We start from the raw sequence: 15,615 nt of genomic DNA, 5'->3' as shown, positions 1-15,615 counted from the left end.
CAGCGCCACTTTATCACCAATGAGTTTTTTTGATAAAAGCATCGACAATGAAAAGATCAAGGACACTTCAACAATGGTGAGTTTTTTCGCTAAAAGCATCGGTAGTGAGATCTTATGGTATGAGTGGGACATAAAACCAGAAGTCTTCGAGTTGTTCGTGAGTGCTGCATTCTCATCATAGAGATTGCGAATGATGATGATGCAAAAGGTATCTACTTTAACAAACTGTGATAACCAAAAAAATATGTTGGAAGATGATGATATAGAGTCGACGTATCTCATAATCAATGTTTGTTCGATCACATGGTATGGGTGGTATAGAAAAAATTAAGAGAACAATACAAAACATAAAATCAGTGATGGTATACTGTATTTTCTCCCTATAAAAAACATGGTACAATTTGACATTCTTTAAGCCAAAGAGATGAAGGTACCTTTGCATAGACTATGTTTTCTCTTCATTCTTGTGAAAGAATAGAATGAGTGCAAAATGTATGAGCAACTTCATTTTGTGAAATAATGAAATAAATGAAACATATGATCGATTTTATGAAAGTATGAGTGACTTCATTATGTGAAAGAATAAAATATATGAACGACTTCATTTTATGAAAAAATACAATAAATGAAACATATGAATAACTTTATTTTGTGAAAGAATGAAATGAATGCAATGCATGAACAACTTTATTTTGTGAAAGAATGAAATGAATGCAATGCATGAACAACTTTATTTTATGAAAGAATGAAATGAATGCAATGCAATGCATGAACAACTTCATTTTGTGAAAGAATGAAATGAATGCAACATATGAACGACTTCATTTTGTGAAAGAATGAAATGAATGCAATGTATGATCAACTTTATTTCGTGAAAGAACATGTCACACGTATGCATATGGATTTCTTATACAAATTCACACGTATATATGAGAATTTCTTTCAGAATATGTAAATTTCTTATGCAATATTTTTGCTTCAAATTTCTCTTTTAACATATTCATATGTTTAATAATTTAATAATGCATTCAAACATAACTGAAATATATAAATAAAATTTATTCACAAACATAACAAAACAATTATAAATTTCGCAATACCCGTGTGATACTCTTCGCAATTTCGTAATATCAGACTTTCAAAAGTTTTTTATTCATGCAATACTCTTTTGAAATTTTGAAAGGTATAGACTTTCACAACACTTAAAAGAATTTTGCAAAGTGCTTTATGATATTCATTACGATTTTTGCAAGTGTTTTAAAATTTCATATTTTTTTTTTAATATCGCAACCTCATATGCAATTTTATTGACAAGTTTTATGAGTTCATCCACTTTTAATGTCATGACCTTGGCAACTGCAAAGAGAAAAAGCATTGAAAAAAATGAGTACCTGCAAAATTGTCCAATTGGCATATTTGATAAATTGTTGGGTATTTTTTAAAACGCTTTATTTTTGTCGTACAGTGCATCATCTTCCACCTAACAAACTGGGTCCACAAAATGATACAGTTGGGGCGTAATCCATATTAACCTAAATGAAAGGGACTTGACCCACATGAGTCATCTGATCGTCCTGGCCCATTTCAGCCCACAGAATTCGCCTAACTACCAAGATAACAACCTCATTTGACAGCTTCCTACTGATGGAACGATGTGGACTTGTATGGTTGCAATCGATCGTCTTTTCTTAAAATGAACGGTTAGATCTGGTTTTGCGCGGTAGTTCAATTGTGGAGTTTTGCACTGGATCATTCCTCTGTTGTTCGTTAGGGCGTCCGACACGTGAGAAGCAAGGTTGGTGCCGCGGCACGCGTAGCGAACCCGATATTTGCTTTTGGTCGCCATCAAACTCCGATTCTCTCCAAAGAAACGAGAAATGATCTATACCGTATCAGATATCATCACGGATAAGACTCACACCGTATCGGATTTTTGAAGAACCTAAAAATGATTCGTACGGACGTCTTTGTATTCTACTAGGGTGTTTTTGTAAATTTTATAAAAGAATAGAGAGATTGACTTAGTCGTTTGTTGTTGGTTTTTTTGAAAAAATGGTTGTAAGAAGTAAATCACAAAATGTTTAGTTTATTTCATTATTGTGAAAAAAGTTTGGTAGGATTTTTGTTTAATTTGAAAAGGAACAGTAAGTTTTTATTCACCCACTTATCCAGAAAACACAAGTGAGAGAAGTTGGGATATTGGATCATGTATTACTTCCAAACTAGGGATGGCAGTGGACCGGGGGGGGGGGGGGGGAAACGGGGCCCTGCCCCACCTTGCCCCGTTTGGACTAGGGATGGAGGACATGAAACGGGGATGGAGGCGGGGATGGACTTACACTTTCCCCCATCCTGCCCTGTCCCGATCCCCGCCTTGCCCCGTCCAGCTCCATCCCCAATCCTTCTTTAAGAATGGCAATGGACATAGGGAAAATAGGGCCCCGCCCCGTCTTGCTCAGTTTGGACCAGAAACATGAAACAGAGATGGAGGCAGGAATGAAGGTTAAAATCAAAACCCCTGCAGGAATGAAGATAGAAATGGAGGGCAAGCTTTTGAGATGGGGTGAGGGTGGAGACCTTGTCCCCCACCCGGGTCCACTGCCATCCCTATTCCAAACAAGGGATAAATTGGGGGAGTTTTGTGTTTGGGTCTCAAGAGAACATTTCTAGGGTCTGTTTGGATATAAGTAACTAGAGAGGGAACTATGAAATATGTATGCCAACCAACCAGTTCCAAAAATGAATTTGCAGAGTGTTGGCATGGTACTCCCTAACAGGAACAGATAGGGTTTGGTTTATGTAGTTTTTATAGGGTCTGGATATGGTTTCTCTAATAGTAAACCTGATTAGACTCAGGTCCAGACCCAATACCATACCCGAAAATATGGTCTAAGTCTGGTTTCACTTGAGTCTGAACCAATCCCGACCCTTTGACACCCCTAGATTTGGTAGCTAAGCTACCTTGGACTGCTAGTTTCCAAACTGGGCCTTTAATGGATTGGACATGGTGCATCTGATACAAAAGTGAAGGCTTTATTTTTAAATATGTGGACTTGAATTGGATTTGGCCATGGATCCCACTTAGAAATATAAACAATTTGAATACTGAACCTTAGAGGGGTGTTTGAAAAACTGGGATCTTAGATCCAAAAATTTGAGGTAGCATGGGATTCATGATTCAACGACAGGAGTAAATGAGTAGGACTCTGGTCAGATATAGGCATTACCGAGTCTCTGCTTAATCGGATGGGATTTGGAGTTTGATAAAATCAGATATAACCAAATCCAGATCTGACTAACTTAAAACTCGTTATTTACACTTGATTGAATTCAGGTTTTATTAGATTTAGATTTTAGTCAAATTTGGATTTGGGTTTGAATGCAAAACTAAATACTGAACCAAAATCTGAGTATTAATTGGATTCAAATTTGAGTACCGAATCTGACTAATCATATTCGGATTTGGGTCGGATGTATCCGATCCATTGACATCCCTATTTGAGGGTATTCAAATGAAGAATTAGATCAAGGATTTTAGATCTTTGGCATAAAATGAATAATGGGCAAATCCTCGAGAGAAGGGTAGGGATGGCATTGGACAAGGTCTCCACCCCCGCCCCCCTCTCAAAATCTTACCCTCCATCTCCACCTCCATCCTTGCATGGGTTTTGATTTTAACCTCCATCCCTGTTCCATGTCCTCCATCCCCAGTCCAAACGAGGTGAGGTGGGCCCCATTTCCCCTCAGTCCCCTGCCATCTCTAAAGAAGGATCAGAGATGAGGCGGGGCGGGGCAAGGCAAGGCAGGGATTGAGGATGGGGACGGGACGGGGTGGGGGAAAGCATAAGTCCATCCCCGCCTTCATCTCCGTACGGGTTTTGATTTTAACCTCCATCCATGTTTCATGTCCTTCATCCTCTATCCAAACGGGGCGAGGCGGGGTGGGGCGGAACCCCATTTCCCCCTAGTTCACTGCCATCCCTAGGGAAGGGTTCAGTTCTTAGTTCTTAAAAAAAAAGGGGGTTCTGTTCTTAGATCCAGGATCTTAAATTTTTAGTCCATTGATTTATAGATATTTGGATCTATAATCCTCGGTTCTTATGAGATTCAGGCATTCAAACGCATCCTAGATAAAATCCTAATCTGCATTTCAATCTGATTTAAATTTCCTATGTTCAGATCGAAACCTGTCTGTTTGCACTTTTTACATTTTACATCCGGTCCGATTCCAACATGTTATTTCCAGATATGGATCTTTTAAGTAAAATCCAAATGTGCATTCGGGTCAGTTCAATCAGAATATTTTTGGATTTGGGTCAGATCTAGATCAGCATTTAAGTCTGATCTGGAGTTGATCAAAATCAAACTCTGGCCTAAATTGCATTTTCTTACACGTAAATAACTTACTTTGTTCTATTTTTCCCAGATCCAATATAACAACATACATTTTGTATTCGGATCCAACCTTACATCCTTGGTTCTTGATTCAGATTCAGATTTAAATCTGACAAGATCTGGCTCGTATCCGACATGTTGGCACCCCTACCTTCAAACTTCCTTTATGGACTCCATTTAAACCCATTGCATCAAGTCAAATTCAGATCCAGACTCGAATTTGGGTGTATTTTGTGCATAAATTGGAATCAAGTTTAGATCGAACATGATCTGACACTTACCCGATCCGTTTTCATCGCTTACCCGAGCCAGTCGGAGTCTCATTGAGAACGATGCAACGGAGGGACAATACGTCTCTTCCGAGATACCTCGTACCACTCGGAATTTCAAAACCGATACGATAATCGTTAACTCGAGTTGTTGGAGCCTTTAAATCGGCCGTTGGAGGCCACGCGTCTCATCTTTCTCCCTCCTCTTCCTGCAGTCATCGCTCTCTCCCCTCCACGTGCGAGACGGTTGGGTTGAGCTCTCCCTCTCTCCACCTGCAACGTTTTCGTTTCCTCTTCCTCCTTCTTTTTCATCTTCTTCGTCTTCGGTTTTGAGTTTCTCTTTTCGCTTTCTTTGTGTAGATTTCTGGATCCGTTAATCCTTGCCGGAGACTCATTTTCCGCTCTGCATTTTGACGGAAAACTAGGGTTCGTATGGCGAGGAAGAAGATCCGAGAGTACGACTCCAAGAGGCTGCTCAAGGAGCACCTGAAGAGGATCGCCGGCATAGAACTGCAGATCAGATCGGCTCAGGTGTTTGCATTCTATGGATCTCCTTCCGTGTTTTTTGTTAGGGTCTGGAGGTTGTGAGTTTTTGGATAGAAGGTTTGGTTTTGGGAATTTCCTGGGGTTCTGTGCAAATGTTTATGCAGAAATGTGTCGAAAAGTCTCAAGTTTCGGTGCATTTTTGGGTGGTAATGTTTGATAGATGGCGTAAAATGGATGAAAAATGCACGGATTTTAGGTATTCTAAAATCAGTATTTAAAAGTTTTCTTATTCTTCCTCTTTTTTTTTTCTCGAAGAGTTTACATTGCAAAAAAGGTTAAGCTGAAGAAAGAGGAAAACTAACAGGGAAGATTATGAAAAAGAGGCTAAGAACAGTTTAAATGGGTTTACTTAAAAGTCAATTAGAATGGACTGTCAGTTAAGGTGGAAAACAAGCAATAGGAGAGTTTCGAAACAAAAAAGGGTTAAAATGGTGATAATGGGTTACAATGGTGTTGTTTACACAAAAGATGGATGGCATAAAAAGGAAAAGATCCCAATGCTTATATTTTCAAAGGTGAATTTAGAGAAAAAGAAGAGTCTTCTGTAGTTCGGAATGAAGATAACGAGTTCTTGTCTAATGAGTAATCTCTGGTCTGGTTGTTTGAGATAGGCTGGATTGGTACAATCGCATTATCTTAACTGAGGGTTCTGGGGTTTTTATCCCACAAGGGATATTTCCCCACATTTCTACTGAAAGAAAATCAAATGAACTTTTCTGGAATTTAAAAGTGCCATTGGTTGTTCATTTGTAGTTCGATAAATCTACAAGAATTAGGAAGAAATTCTATCTTCTTGTTTTTGGGGGGAAGATTAATGATGAGTGGTTGATAAAGATCAGGCTTCTCGAGGAAATATATTACTAGCTTAAAAAAAAATTTGACCATAGAGTTGGACTCCGTAATTAATACTTTTTCTATTGTGTTACTTTTATTTTGTTGATTTAGATCACGGAGGCAACTGATTTCAACGATTTGGCAGCCCAAGAACCGTGGCTCTCATCAGAAAGGTTGGTTGTGAAGCCTGACATGTTGTTTGGTAAGAGGGGGAAGAGTGGTTTGGTGGGATTAAATCTAGATCTGGCTGAGGTTGCTTCATTTACAAAGGAGCGCCTAGGAAAAGAGGTAATCTTTTGCTAAGTTGTCTAATGGTCTGAGTGCTTAACTTTTATGTTCACTTTTATTCCTTTCCCCTTTCTAGTTGCTTGCGGTTCTGCAGCACATTAGTTTGCATCTTTTTGTCTGGCAATATGTACTATAAGGTATGGTAAACTGTTGATCACATCATTCACTTGCTTTAGCTTCTTGACATTTTCCTTTTCTCTATGATGTTTTCTAGGTTGAGATGGGTGGTTGTAGGGCGCCTGTAACTACATTCATTGTAGAACCCTTTATCCCACATACTGAAGAATTTTATCTTTCATTTGTTTCTGAGAGGCTTGGGTGCAACATAAGCTTTTCAGAATGTGGGGGAATTGAAATTGAAGAGAACTGGGAAAAGGTAGGTTTCTGAACTTTTGTTCTTTTTTATCCTATAGTTCCAACGATCCCTCCGTAACGGATTGATGGTGCAAATCTGAAACTGGCTTTGTAGAACTATTTATTCTACCTTTTTAAACTCATTCATACTCTCAACTGTTGGCTAGGACTTCTTTCAATATTCATATTACAACAGTCATCTTACACAGTTTATATATATATATATATATATATATATATATATATATATATAGGAAAAAGAATAGGTGCCTGACCCTTTTTGTGCCTACCGAGTTGGATAGGGGTTTTCAGGTTGTTTTTTTTAAATCTGACCCTACAGATGTGTTCTGCATGATCGATTTACTAGGAAATCACACTTGGATCATGTTTTTTTAGAAAAAAATTTATTTTTTAAGCATTGATTATTTTTTGAAATTGTAGACCATTGATTTTTTAATCTTATAAAAACCTAACTTGGTGTTGGAATCAGACAAGCATGTAGATCACATCTATATGGTCAGATTTTAGAAAAAATAGAAACAATCTTTCCAAATCTCGGTAGGCACAAAAAAGCATCAGACACCTACCCCTTACTCTCTCTCTCTCTCTCTCTCTCTCTCTCTCTCTCTCTCTATATATATATATATATATATATATATATATATATATATATATATATATATATATATATATATATATATATATATATATATGGGAAAATATTTGCTACTAATGAAGGTAAGGAACTAATGAGCTAGAAATCATAGGTGCAAGTTGTATCGACTCAATCTAATCACGTAGATGTGTTCAACGTGGTTTGTTTGCTAAGGATCAAGCCTTGGATCATGCTTTTCTGATGTAAAAATGTGATCTTTTGTGTTATGAAATTTTGGCACACTATGGGCCGTTGACTTTTTGGACCCCTTTAAAGACCTAATTACTTATCATAATTGCATGATTCAAAACAAGTTTCCTACTAAACAAGCCATGTAGATCACATCTGTAACATTTGATGTACAAAAAACTAAAAATTTTTGAAGAAAAAAGTGATTTCTACTCATTAATTCCTTACCTTCATTAGTAGCCTATATATATATATAGATAGATAGATAGATAGATAGATAGATAGATAGATAGATAGAGAGAGAGAGAGAGAGAGAGAGAGAGAGAGAGAGAGAGAGAGAGAGAGAGAGAGAGAGAGAGAGTAGTGCGTAGGTGCACGATCACTTTCGAACATGACCAGAACAAACTCGTGCTACGCTCAGCATCATTATTTCCGCATAACACCTTTAGTGGCGACAAAAAATCACCGCTAAAGGTATGGGACCTTTAGCGGTGACTTTTTGTCGCCGCTAAAGGTGTTATTTGACACAAACTTGCGCTGAGCGCTGAGCGCTTAACGCGAGTTCGTTCTGGTCATGTTCAAAAGTGATCATGCACCTACACATTTTCGTGTATATATATAGGGGTAGGGATTGCAGTGGGCCGGGAAAAAACGGAGAATGAACCGAGGGATGAAGGTGAAAGTCAAAACCCGTACGGGGAGGCGGGGATGGACTTACTCTTGCCCTTGCCCTTGCCCTGCCCTGTTCCCGTCCCTGATCCCCTTTAATGAAATTATTAATATACCCTTATATTATTATAAAACCTTTATATATATATACATATATTCCTAACCCTAAACCCTTCCTCTCCTTATTTTCCTTTTATTCCTCTTAAAGTGGGAATAAAATTATTTTGAGAAGGGGGTGGGGATGGAGACGGGGACAGAGATGGGGATAGCTATTTTGAGACGGGGATGGAGGAAAAAAAATTGAGACTGGGCAGGGGTGGAGACCTTGTCCTCCGCCCCCGCCCCAGTCCACTGCCATCCCTATATAGGGGAATGAAAACCTCCCCAATGAAAATGGTCCCAAACCTACCAAATATAATTTTTTTCGTGTTTTTTCTCAAAATTCTGACCATACAGATGTGTTCAGCATTATTGATTAACTAGAAATCAACACTTGGATCGTGAATTTTGGATAGAAAAATGGTATTTGGAGCCTTGAAAATTTATGAAATTTGTATGCCATTGATTTTTGAAGCTATCCATGCATCAGAATCAAATGCTTCAAGAGCGGATTCCTATAAAAACAAGCATATAGATTACATCTGTACTGTCGGAATTTTGAAAAAAACACCAAAAATCCAATAAAATGTTCATTTGTGAGGTTTTCAATATATATATATATATATATATATATATATATATATATATATATATATATATATATATATATATATATATATATATATATATATATATATGAAGATGAAGATTTATGCCATTCATATGATATAATTTCTCTCCAATTTGTGGCTTTTCTTTGCTAGTGATATTTTTTGTTTTGAAGCTCTATGTGATTTGGTTATGATCATTTGGTGTTTGTTGCTTAATTATGTTGTTCAGGTGAGGTCCGTATATGTTCCAACTGCGCAGTCACTAACATCTGAGTTATGTGCCCCGTTGATTGTAACCCTTCCTTTGGAGGTAATTTTTATTGGTTGATGGTTTAGGCTCACATTATTTAGGAACATCATGCCCAGAGATGCTTAAGAAGATTGTTTTTTGACAGAATCCAGGATATATTCGTGTATAACCTTTAAGGAGCTTAGCTTTACACTGCTGTTTACCTATTTGCTACGTTGCATTGACATTGTTGATAGTGTTCTAGTCTCTTTTTATAACTTGGTAGTTGGCAGACAGAATGTAAATTGTGACAGTTCCTCGAAATTGTCTGCCAATTCTGGTCTCAATATGTTAATATATTTGCTACTTGTAATATGTTAATGCTCCTAAGGCATATGCTTAAAACTTTTTTCATGCAGATTCGTGCTAAAGTTGAGGGTTTTATCAAGGGGGTTTTTGCTCTATTTTTAGGTACTTAGATATTCCTATTTTGATGATTTCACATTCAGCCTAGTGATTGATTTCTTGTGGTTTTAAATTATGGTTTAATAGTTAATACCTCTAACATCTGGTTGCAATTTTGTATTTTATTCTTCCCAGATCTGGACTTTACTTTCCTAGAGATGAATCCATTTACTTTGGTCAATGGAGAGCCTTATCCATTGGACATGAGAGGAGAGCTGGATGATACTGCAGCATTCAAGAACTTCAAGAAGTATGACACTATCTTGCCTTAGTAACCATTTGAGTTCTTACATTTGACTATTTATTGCAAAGAAGACTGTAGGTATTTGTTAAGTGTTACCTTAAAGTATCTTAGTGGCATCTTGTTTTTTCATTTATAGGTGGGGTAACGTGGAATTTCCATTGCCTTTTGGTAGAGTTATGAGTCCTACTGAAAGCTTTATTCATGGGCTAGACGAGAAAGTAAGTGAAAACCATGTTCGTTTTATTAAATGTTCACATTTTTTTGCATTGAGCATGTAAATCTATGCTCTTTGTGGGCTTAATTTTTCCCTCTGATTTGGTCTAATATGCTTAAAAAATACTCATAACATATACTAATTCTTTAGCTGGTTTGTTTTGCCTCTTTGTTACCCTCTGCACGTGTCTGCATGTTTTATGTTCTGTCTGATGTTTGGTGATGCTCGCTCGAGAATCGAGACAATTGTCCATATTGTTTGTGTATAACAAGATAACTGAATTAGTTAAAATGGATCCTAATTAGGAGTCAAAAGCTTGTGTACCATATACAGGTGCTTATAATTCTAAAAGTTTCCAGTAATGCAACTGTAACGGTATTCATGGATCATGACATCTGGCAGCCAAGCGTTGCCAGGCTGGCCTGAAGGTGATGCTGAAGTTATATTATTCAGAATGCTTATTTTTGTTACTGCTATTTCATAAGATTTAAATATATCCAATTGTCTTTACTTGTTTGTAATCCATATCTCATGTTATTTGTTGGATTGACAGACATGAATCCTTATATATTAAGACCCTATCAGTTTATTTTGTGGCCAAATTGGAACATAATAATCTGGTTGGCTAGATTGTAAATCCTATTTATGATGAGAAATATATCTTTTGACTCACTATATTAGCTGCTAGCAGAACATTTGTGTTTATCTTGTTTCTCACATTTGGCAATTGTGTTTCCTTAAGTGACCACTCGGACAGTTATTGATGTGAAGTTAAACAATGCCTTCCAGGAAGGCATTTGGTATTGATAACCTGATACTCTTGTAAGGCACCCTTCCAGATTGGCATGCCAATTTACACATTATAAAAGCAAACTCTGCAGCACTCACCGATGTTGACACTCATGCATGTGGTCTAGGGGTGTCAATGGTTCTGGTTTGACCCGGACCCATACCCGTACTAAACCCTATAGGGTCAGGGTTTGGTGATAAATAAGGTCTGATTAAAATTTGGGTCAGACCTGAAGGGTCCAATTAATGTATGGATCTGGGTATGGTTTGTGAAATTTCATACGAGACCTGGGCCTGACCCGAGTTCCGACTAAGATTCACAATTTTTCAATGTAAAAATATATATATTATTTTATTGGTCTGGTTCATGTAATCCTTATAGGATCTGGGCATGGTTTCTCTTAAGGTGGGTCCGATTGGACTGTGTCTGGACCAGAGTTAACGGAAGCGCCTAGGAAAAAGGGGAAGCGTGCTTTCCCGAAGCGCGCAACGTCGCGCCTCCGAAGCGTGAGGGGAAGCGTCCCCCTTTTTTGGGAAGCGCACTTCCCTTTTATGGGAAGCGCGCTTCCCCCTCGCTTCCGGTTCGCTTCCTAGGTCGCTTCCGGTTCGCTTCCGAGACAGTTCAGAATTTTCTTCTAAGTGGTCCCACACTTTCTTGCTTCCTAAATTTTTGAAAGTGCCTCGCTTCCCGCTCCCACTTCCCGTATCGCTTCCCACTCCCGCTTCCTCGACTGGTAACTCTGGTCCGGACCCAGTACCAGCTTCTCAAATCAGGTCTGGGTTTGGTCTGAACCAAACACGAGTTGACACCCCTAATTTGGTCATGTTCTCATTCTGATAATTTCTTCCATCAGTTCTTCATATCTTAATACCCTTACATGAAGCTTGTTAACGTGTGACTTGCAGACAAGTGCTTCGCTAAAATTTACTGTGTTGAACCCTAAAGGAAGAATATGGACAATGGTAGCTGGTGGAGGTGCTAGTGTAATTTATGCTGATACTGTAAGCATCAGGCATATTTGTCCTTTGGATTCATTACCTCCTCAGTTTCTACCTTCTCTCTCACACATCCTGCTGTTCAGGTTGGAGATTTGGGCTATGCATCAGAACTTGGGAACTATGCGGAATATAGTGGAGCTCCTAATGAAGAAGAGGTCTTGCAGTATGCTAGGGTTGTACTTGATGTAAGTAGTGAAATATGTATCTTTTTACCTTCATAATTTTTTTTTACATTGATCATGGATTATGCATGCAGCAAAATTTGTGTTCTTTTTAATTTTTATTTTGTTATTCATGAAATCCTGTATTCATATGTTATTTTTCAGAAAATTGCTTCTGTAAGCTTTGGAAAGACTAGAAAAGTATGCATACCAGTTAAAACAGCTTTCACATCATTATATAGTCAAAACTAGTGGTAACATCTGCTATATTCTATGTTTCCTGGACACTGATACTAGCGTCAGTGTCGGACAAGAGTACAAAGTGTTTGACATGTTGGGCTTAGAAAAGTTAGATACATAGACATGCTATCTACACACACATACATGAGAGAGAGAGAGAGCTATGCTAAGACCCAGGAGAAGGATATTAATAATTTAAGGTAAAATACAGTTGTAAAATCCTTGAAGTTATGCTGATGAATCAAATTTTGCTCTTAACTCTTGGAGATTGTCCACTGATCCATATGTTCATGTTAAATGGGTGCTTGATGGGAACCCTCTGGATGCTTCTACATGAGTCTTATGTTAAACATCTGTGTCTTTTCCATTCCTCACTTTGAATGAATCCTCACAACCTCCTCTTGGATGGCATTTTTATCATCATAATCTATTCTGCCTCCTGGATGACGTTCTCCATGAAACGAAGAGGCTCACCACTTTTTGATGATTCTTTGCAATATAGAGACAGATGTATCCATTTTTTGATAAATATTTCTGTTGTTTCTTTTCCCATTTTAATCTCTTTAGCGAAATGTTGAACTTATTACCAATGAGATTGACTGACAGGTCAAGAGTTCACTACCAGCTTTCTTTAATAATCATTGAATTTATGACATTGTCATTTTTGCATCCATGCTACGCTTTAAGCTAATCTACATTAGGGCATAGATGCTTTTTTTGCTATATGTCAGTAACTCTCGAAGTTACAGAAAAGCTGGCCGGGCGTGATTTGGCAGTCTTGATCCTTGTGTTTGTCAATCGTGTGAGTAAATAACTTCAATTCCTGCTGTACAGTCTGCAACTGCAAATCCTGATGGCCAAAAGAGAGCTCTAGTGATTGGAGGGGGAATAGCTAATTTTACCGATGTGGCTGTGACATTCAATGGAATTATTAAAGCCTTGCGAGAGAAGGTAACTCGATGTGTATTTTCATACTTGGTTTTCATAAACATGTCTATTATGGATTCTGTTGTCTTTGTGGTTCACTGAAGCACAGTTTTTGTTTTTCACTTCATCCGCACTGTCCATTCATTTCATTCGAGAAATGAGAGATGGAATCTGAACAGATTAACCAATGGCCTAACCAATCATAAGTGATGAGAGAAAATGGATGACCTGGCTGAGCCTCTCTACATTAGGTTGATTCAATTTCTTATGAGACTGGTATAGGTGGGTCTTGAAAGAGATGGATGACTCTTAATTTGAACCATCTGAGTCATCTCTCTTGACAGAGTCAACTTGAATGTCTTTGAGTGGCATTGGCAAAATCAAAGTCAAGCAAGACTCGATGCGAGTTACCTGCATTATTCATTCTATGGTCCTAGCTGTGATGAAGAACGGTTGCTATGGAAATGGCTTGGCTTGGGGAGCTTGAGCTAACATGTAACACTTGACACTGCTGTCTTGGATTAACAGGAGGCGAAACTGAAAGCGGCAAGAGTGCACATCTATGTGAGAAGGGGTGGCCCAAATTATCAGACAGGCTTAGCAAAGATGCGTGCTCTCGGTCAAGAAATTGGCATTCCAATTGAGGTAAGGTTCTATTGCACAGAAAACATAAGGTTGCACCTGTGGCATACATTTCTTTCTTTTTTTTTTGAATAGTCCAAAGGGAAAAGCCCCCTCATCCCCGGTCGCTCATTGGCTGGCCTTGAGGTCCCCTTTGCCTAAGGATTACACCCAGCTTCGACCTTGTGGCAAGGGACACCAGCCGTAATTTTCGAGCTTGTGATATCCCATCAACTTGGTGACATTCACAAGTCACCCCTACCAGATGAGCGGAGCCCTTGTGGGGGCTGTGGCATACATTTTTAGAAGTAACCCATAACATACACAGCCGCCAACACTGGCAAAATTTCGAAGGTACCTTAAGGTGTTTTTTAAGTAAACAAAAGAAAATTATGCGTTATTTTCAATTTTTCACAGGTTTGGAACAAATGTGATAATATCTTTGATTTTTTTTTAAGACATGTTTTAAAAGTTTTCTGAACGAAACAAAATGTGGAAAACATTGTTATATAATTCAAAATATCGCCGTATTGAAAATATGGTGATAAGATCAAAATATTTTTTGAAAAACTCTCAACTCTTACATAATGGTGATTACGAGAGCATGCATGATTTAGAATGGCAGCCCATATACCAATCATCCACCTAGCAAAAGATTGGATTCTGTGGCAACTTTGCTTTAAGATTTCTAAGGAAGAGTGTTGGTGCAGGTTTATGGGCCTGAGGCGACGATGACGGGTATATGCCAGCAGGCAATCAAATGCATCACGGCTGCAGCATAAGCGGAGGTTGTTGATGTTGCTAATCTGACTGTGTTCTATGTTTTCCCAAATGTTTAATCTCTCTCTCTCTCTCTGCGAACGTTTTGAACGCCAAAGATGTTATAAAGCGAGCGTAATATAATGGTGTTTTTGTAGGGGGATTTGGGTCAAATTCTCATAGATTTTGGTATGTGGATCCATGTCCTTGAAAACATGTGTGCTGCCGATTTATTGATTGATGATCCTGTCGATGTTTGTCATTTTGTTTGAAGAATTTACAAATTCGCGCCAAAGTTTTCACGTAGTAACAAAGAACCACCTACCTTTTGGGATTTTACGAATTGGTGCCCGAGATAAGAAAATAATTCACAAACAGACGCTTAGCTGACTAACCCGCTAATTATAGTGCGACACTTGTACCTCAGCTTAAATGACCATTTTACCCTTTTGGGATTAAAAGATGATCAGACCCGTCTTGCTCATCCTGTTCAGTTTTTCCGACGACCATTGCCGGAGAACTTTGCCTCCTTGCTGGCCTCAAGGTTGTCAGTGTCAACAAAATGACAGACTTCATTGCCGTCCACCTCTTCTCTTGTGTGGATCGCAGATGCCACTGGGACGTCCACCTCTTCTCTTGCGTGGATTGCAGATGCCATTGGGACTATTTGATGACCGAATGCTGCTGATCAACCACCATCAACCAAACTAAATATTTACACATATGAATAAACAACAAAACCAAAACCATTAAGTTATTAACAAAATCGATCATTAAAATCATGAAAAATACAATGAAATTTCATAAATTGTAGTGAAAATTTGATAAAATCAAGATTGACCCATCAGTTTTCTCCCAACATTTTCAAACCCCAAATCATAAAAACAGTTATTTATCTTTTTTCGTAGGGTTATTTTTCTAATACTATCTATTGTTAAAGTACTTGTTGCATATCAAAGGCTTACTTAATTCGTTAATCAAAATCCATTAACGTAAATGCATTATTTTATTAAAGGTTGAGACATTATAGATAAAAGAATACTTATCACTCACTTTTC

General features: G+C 38.1%; 1 protein-coding gene across 3 annotated transcripts; it reads left to right on the top strand.

Moving 5' to 3' along the window:
• The first annotated feature begins 4,854 nt into the window (after positions 1-4,854).
• On the top strand, positions 4,855-14,819 carry LOC149832211 (ATP-citrate synthase alpha chain protein 1). Of its 3 annotated transcripts, none has more exons than XM_090014367.1 (13): positions 4,855-4,910; positions 5,025-5,195; positions 6,156-6,332; positions 6,547-6,708; positions 9,139-9,219; positions 9,558-9,609; positions 9,739-9,853; positions 9,984-10,065; positions 11,757-11,852; positions 11,933-12,034; positions 13,085-13,201; positions 13,706-13,822; positions 14,509-14,819. In XM_090014367.1, the coding sequence occupies exons 2-13, from the start codon at positions 5,097-5,099 to the stop codon at positions 14,578-14,580; spliced, it is 1,272 nt and encodes a 423-aa protein (XP_089870493.1). In that variant the 5' UTR covers positions 4,855-4,910; positions 5,025-5,096; the 3' UTR covers positions 14,581-14,819. The 3 variants fall into 3 exon arrangements, with proteins under 3 accessions (XP_089870493.1, XP_089870494.1, XP_089870495.1); XM_090014368.1 differs by having other exon boundaries at positions 4,859-4,915; XM_090014369.1 differs by having other exon boundaries at positions 4,861-4,910; positions 5,090-5,195.
• The last annotated feature ends 796 nt before the right edge of the window (positions 14,820-15,615 follow it).

This window comes from Nuphar pumila, chromosome 7 (assembly GCF_984573655.1).
Source record: "Nuphar pumila chromosome 7, dmNupPumi1.hap1.1, whole genome shotgun sequence".
NCBI lineage: Eukaryota > Viridiplantae > Streptophyta > Magnoliopsida > Nymphaeales > Nymphaeaceae > Nuphar > Nuphar pumila.
The sequence above is the reverse complement of the archived record's forward strand: the minus strand, read 5'-3'. Positions and strand labels throughout refer to the sequence as shown.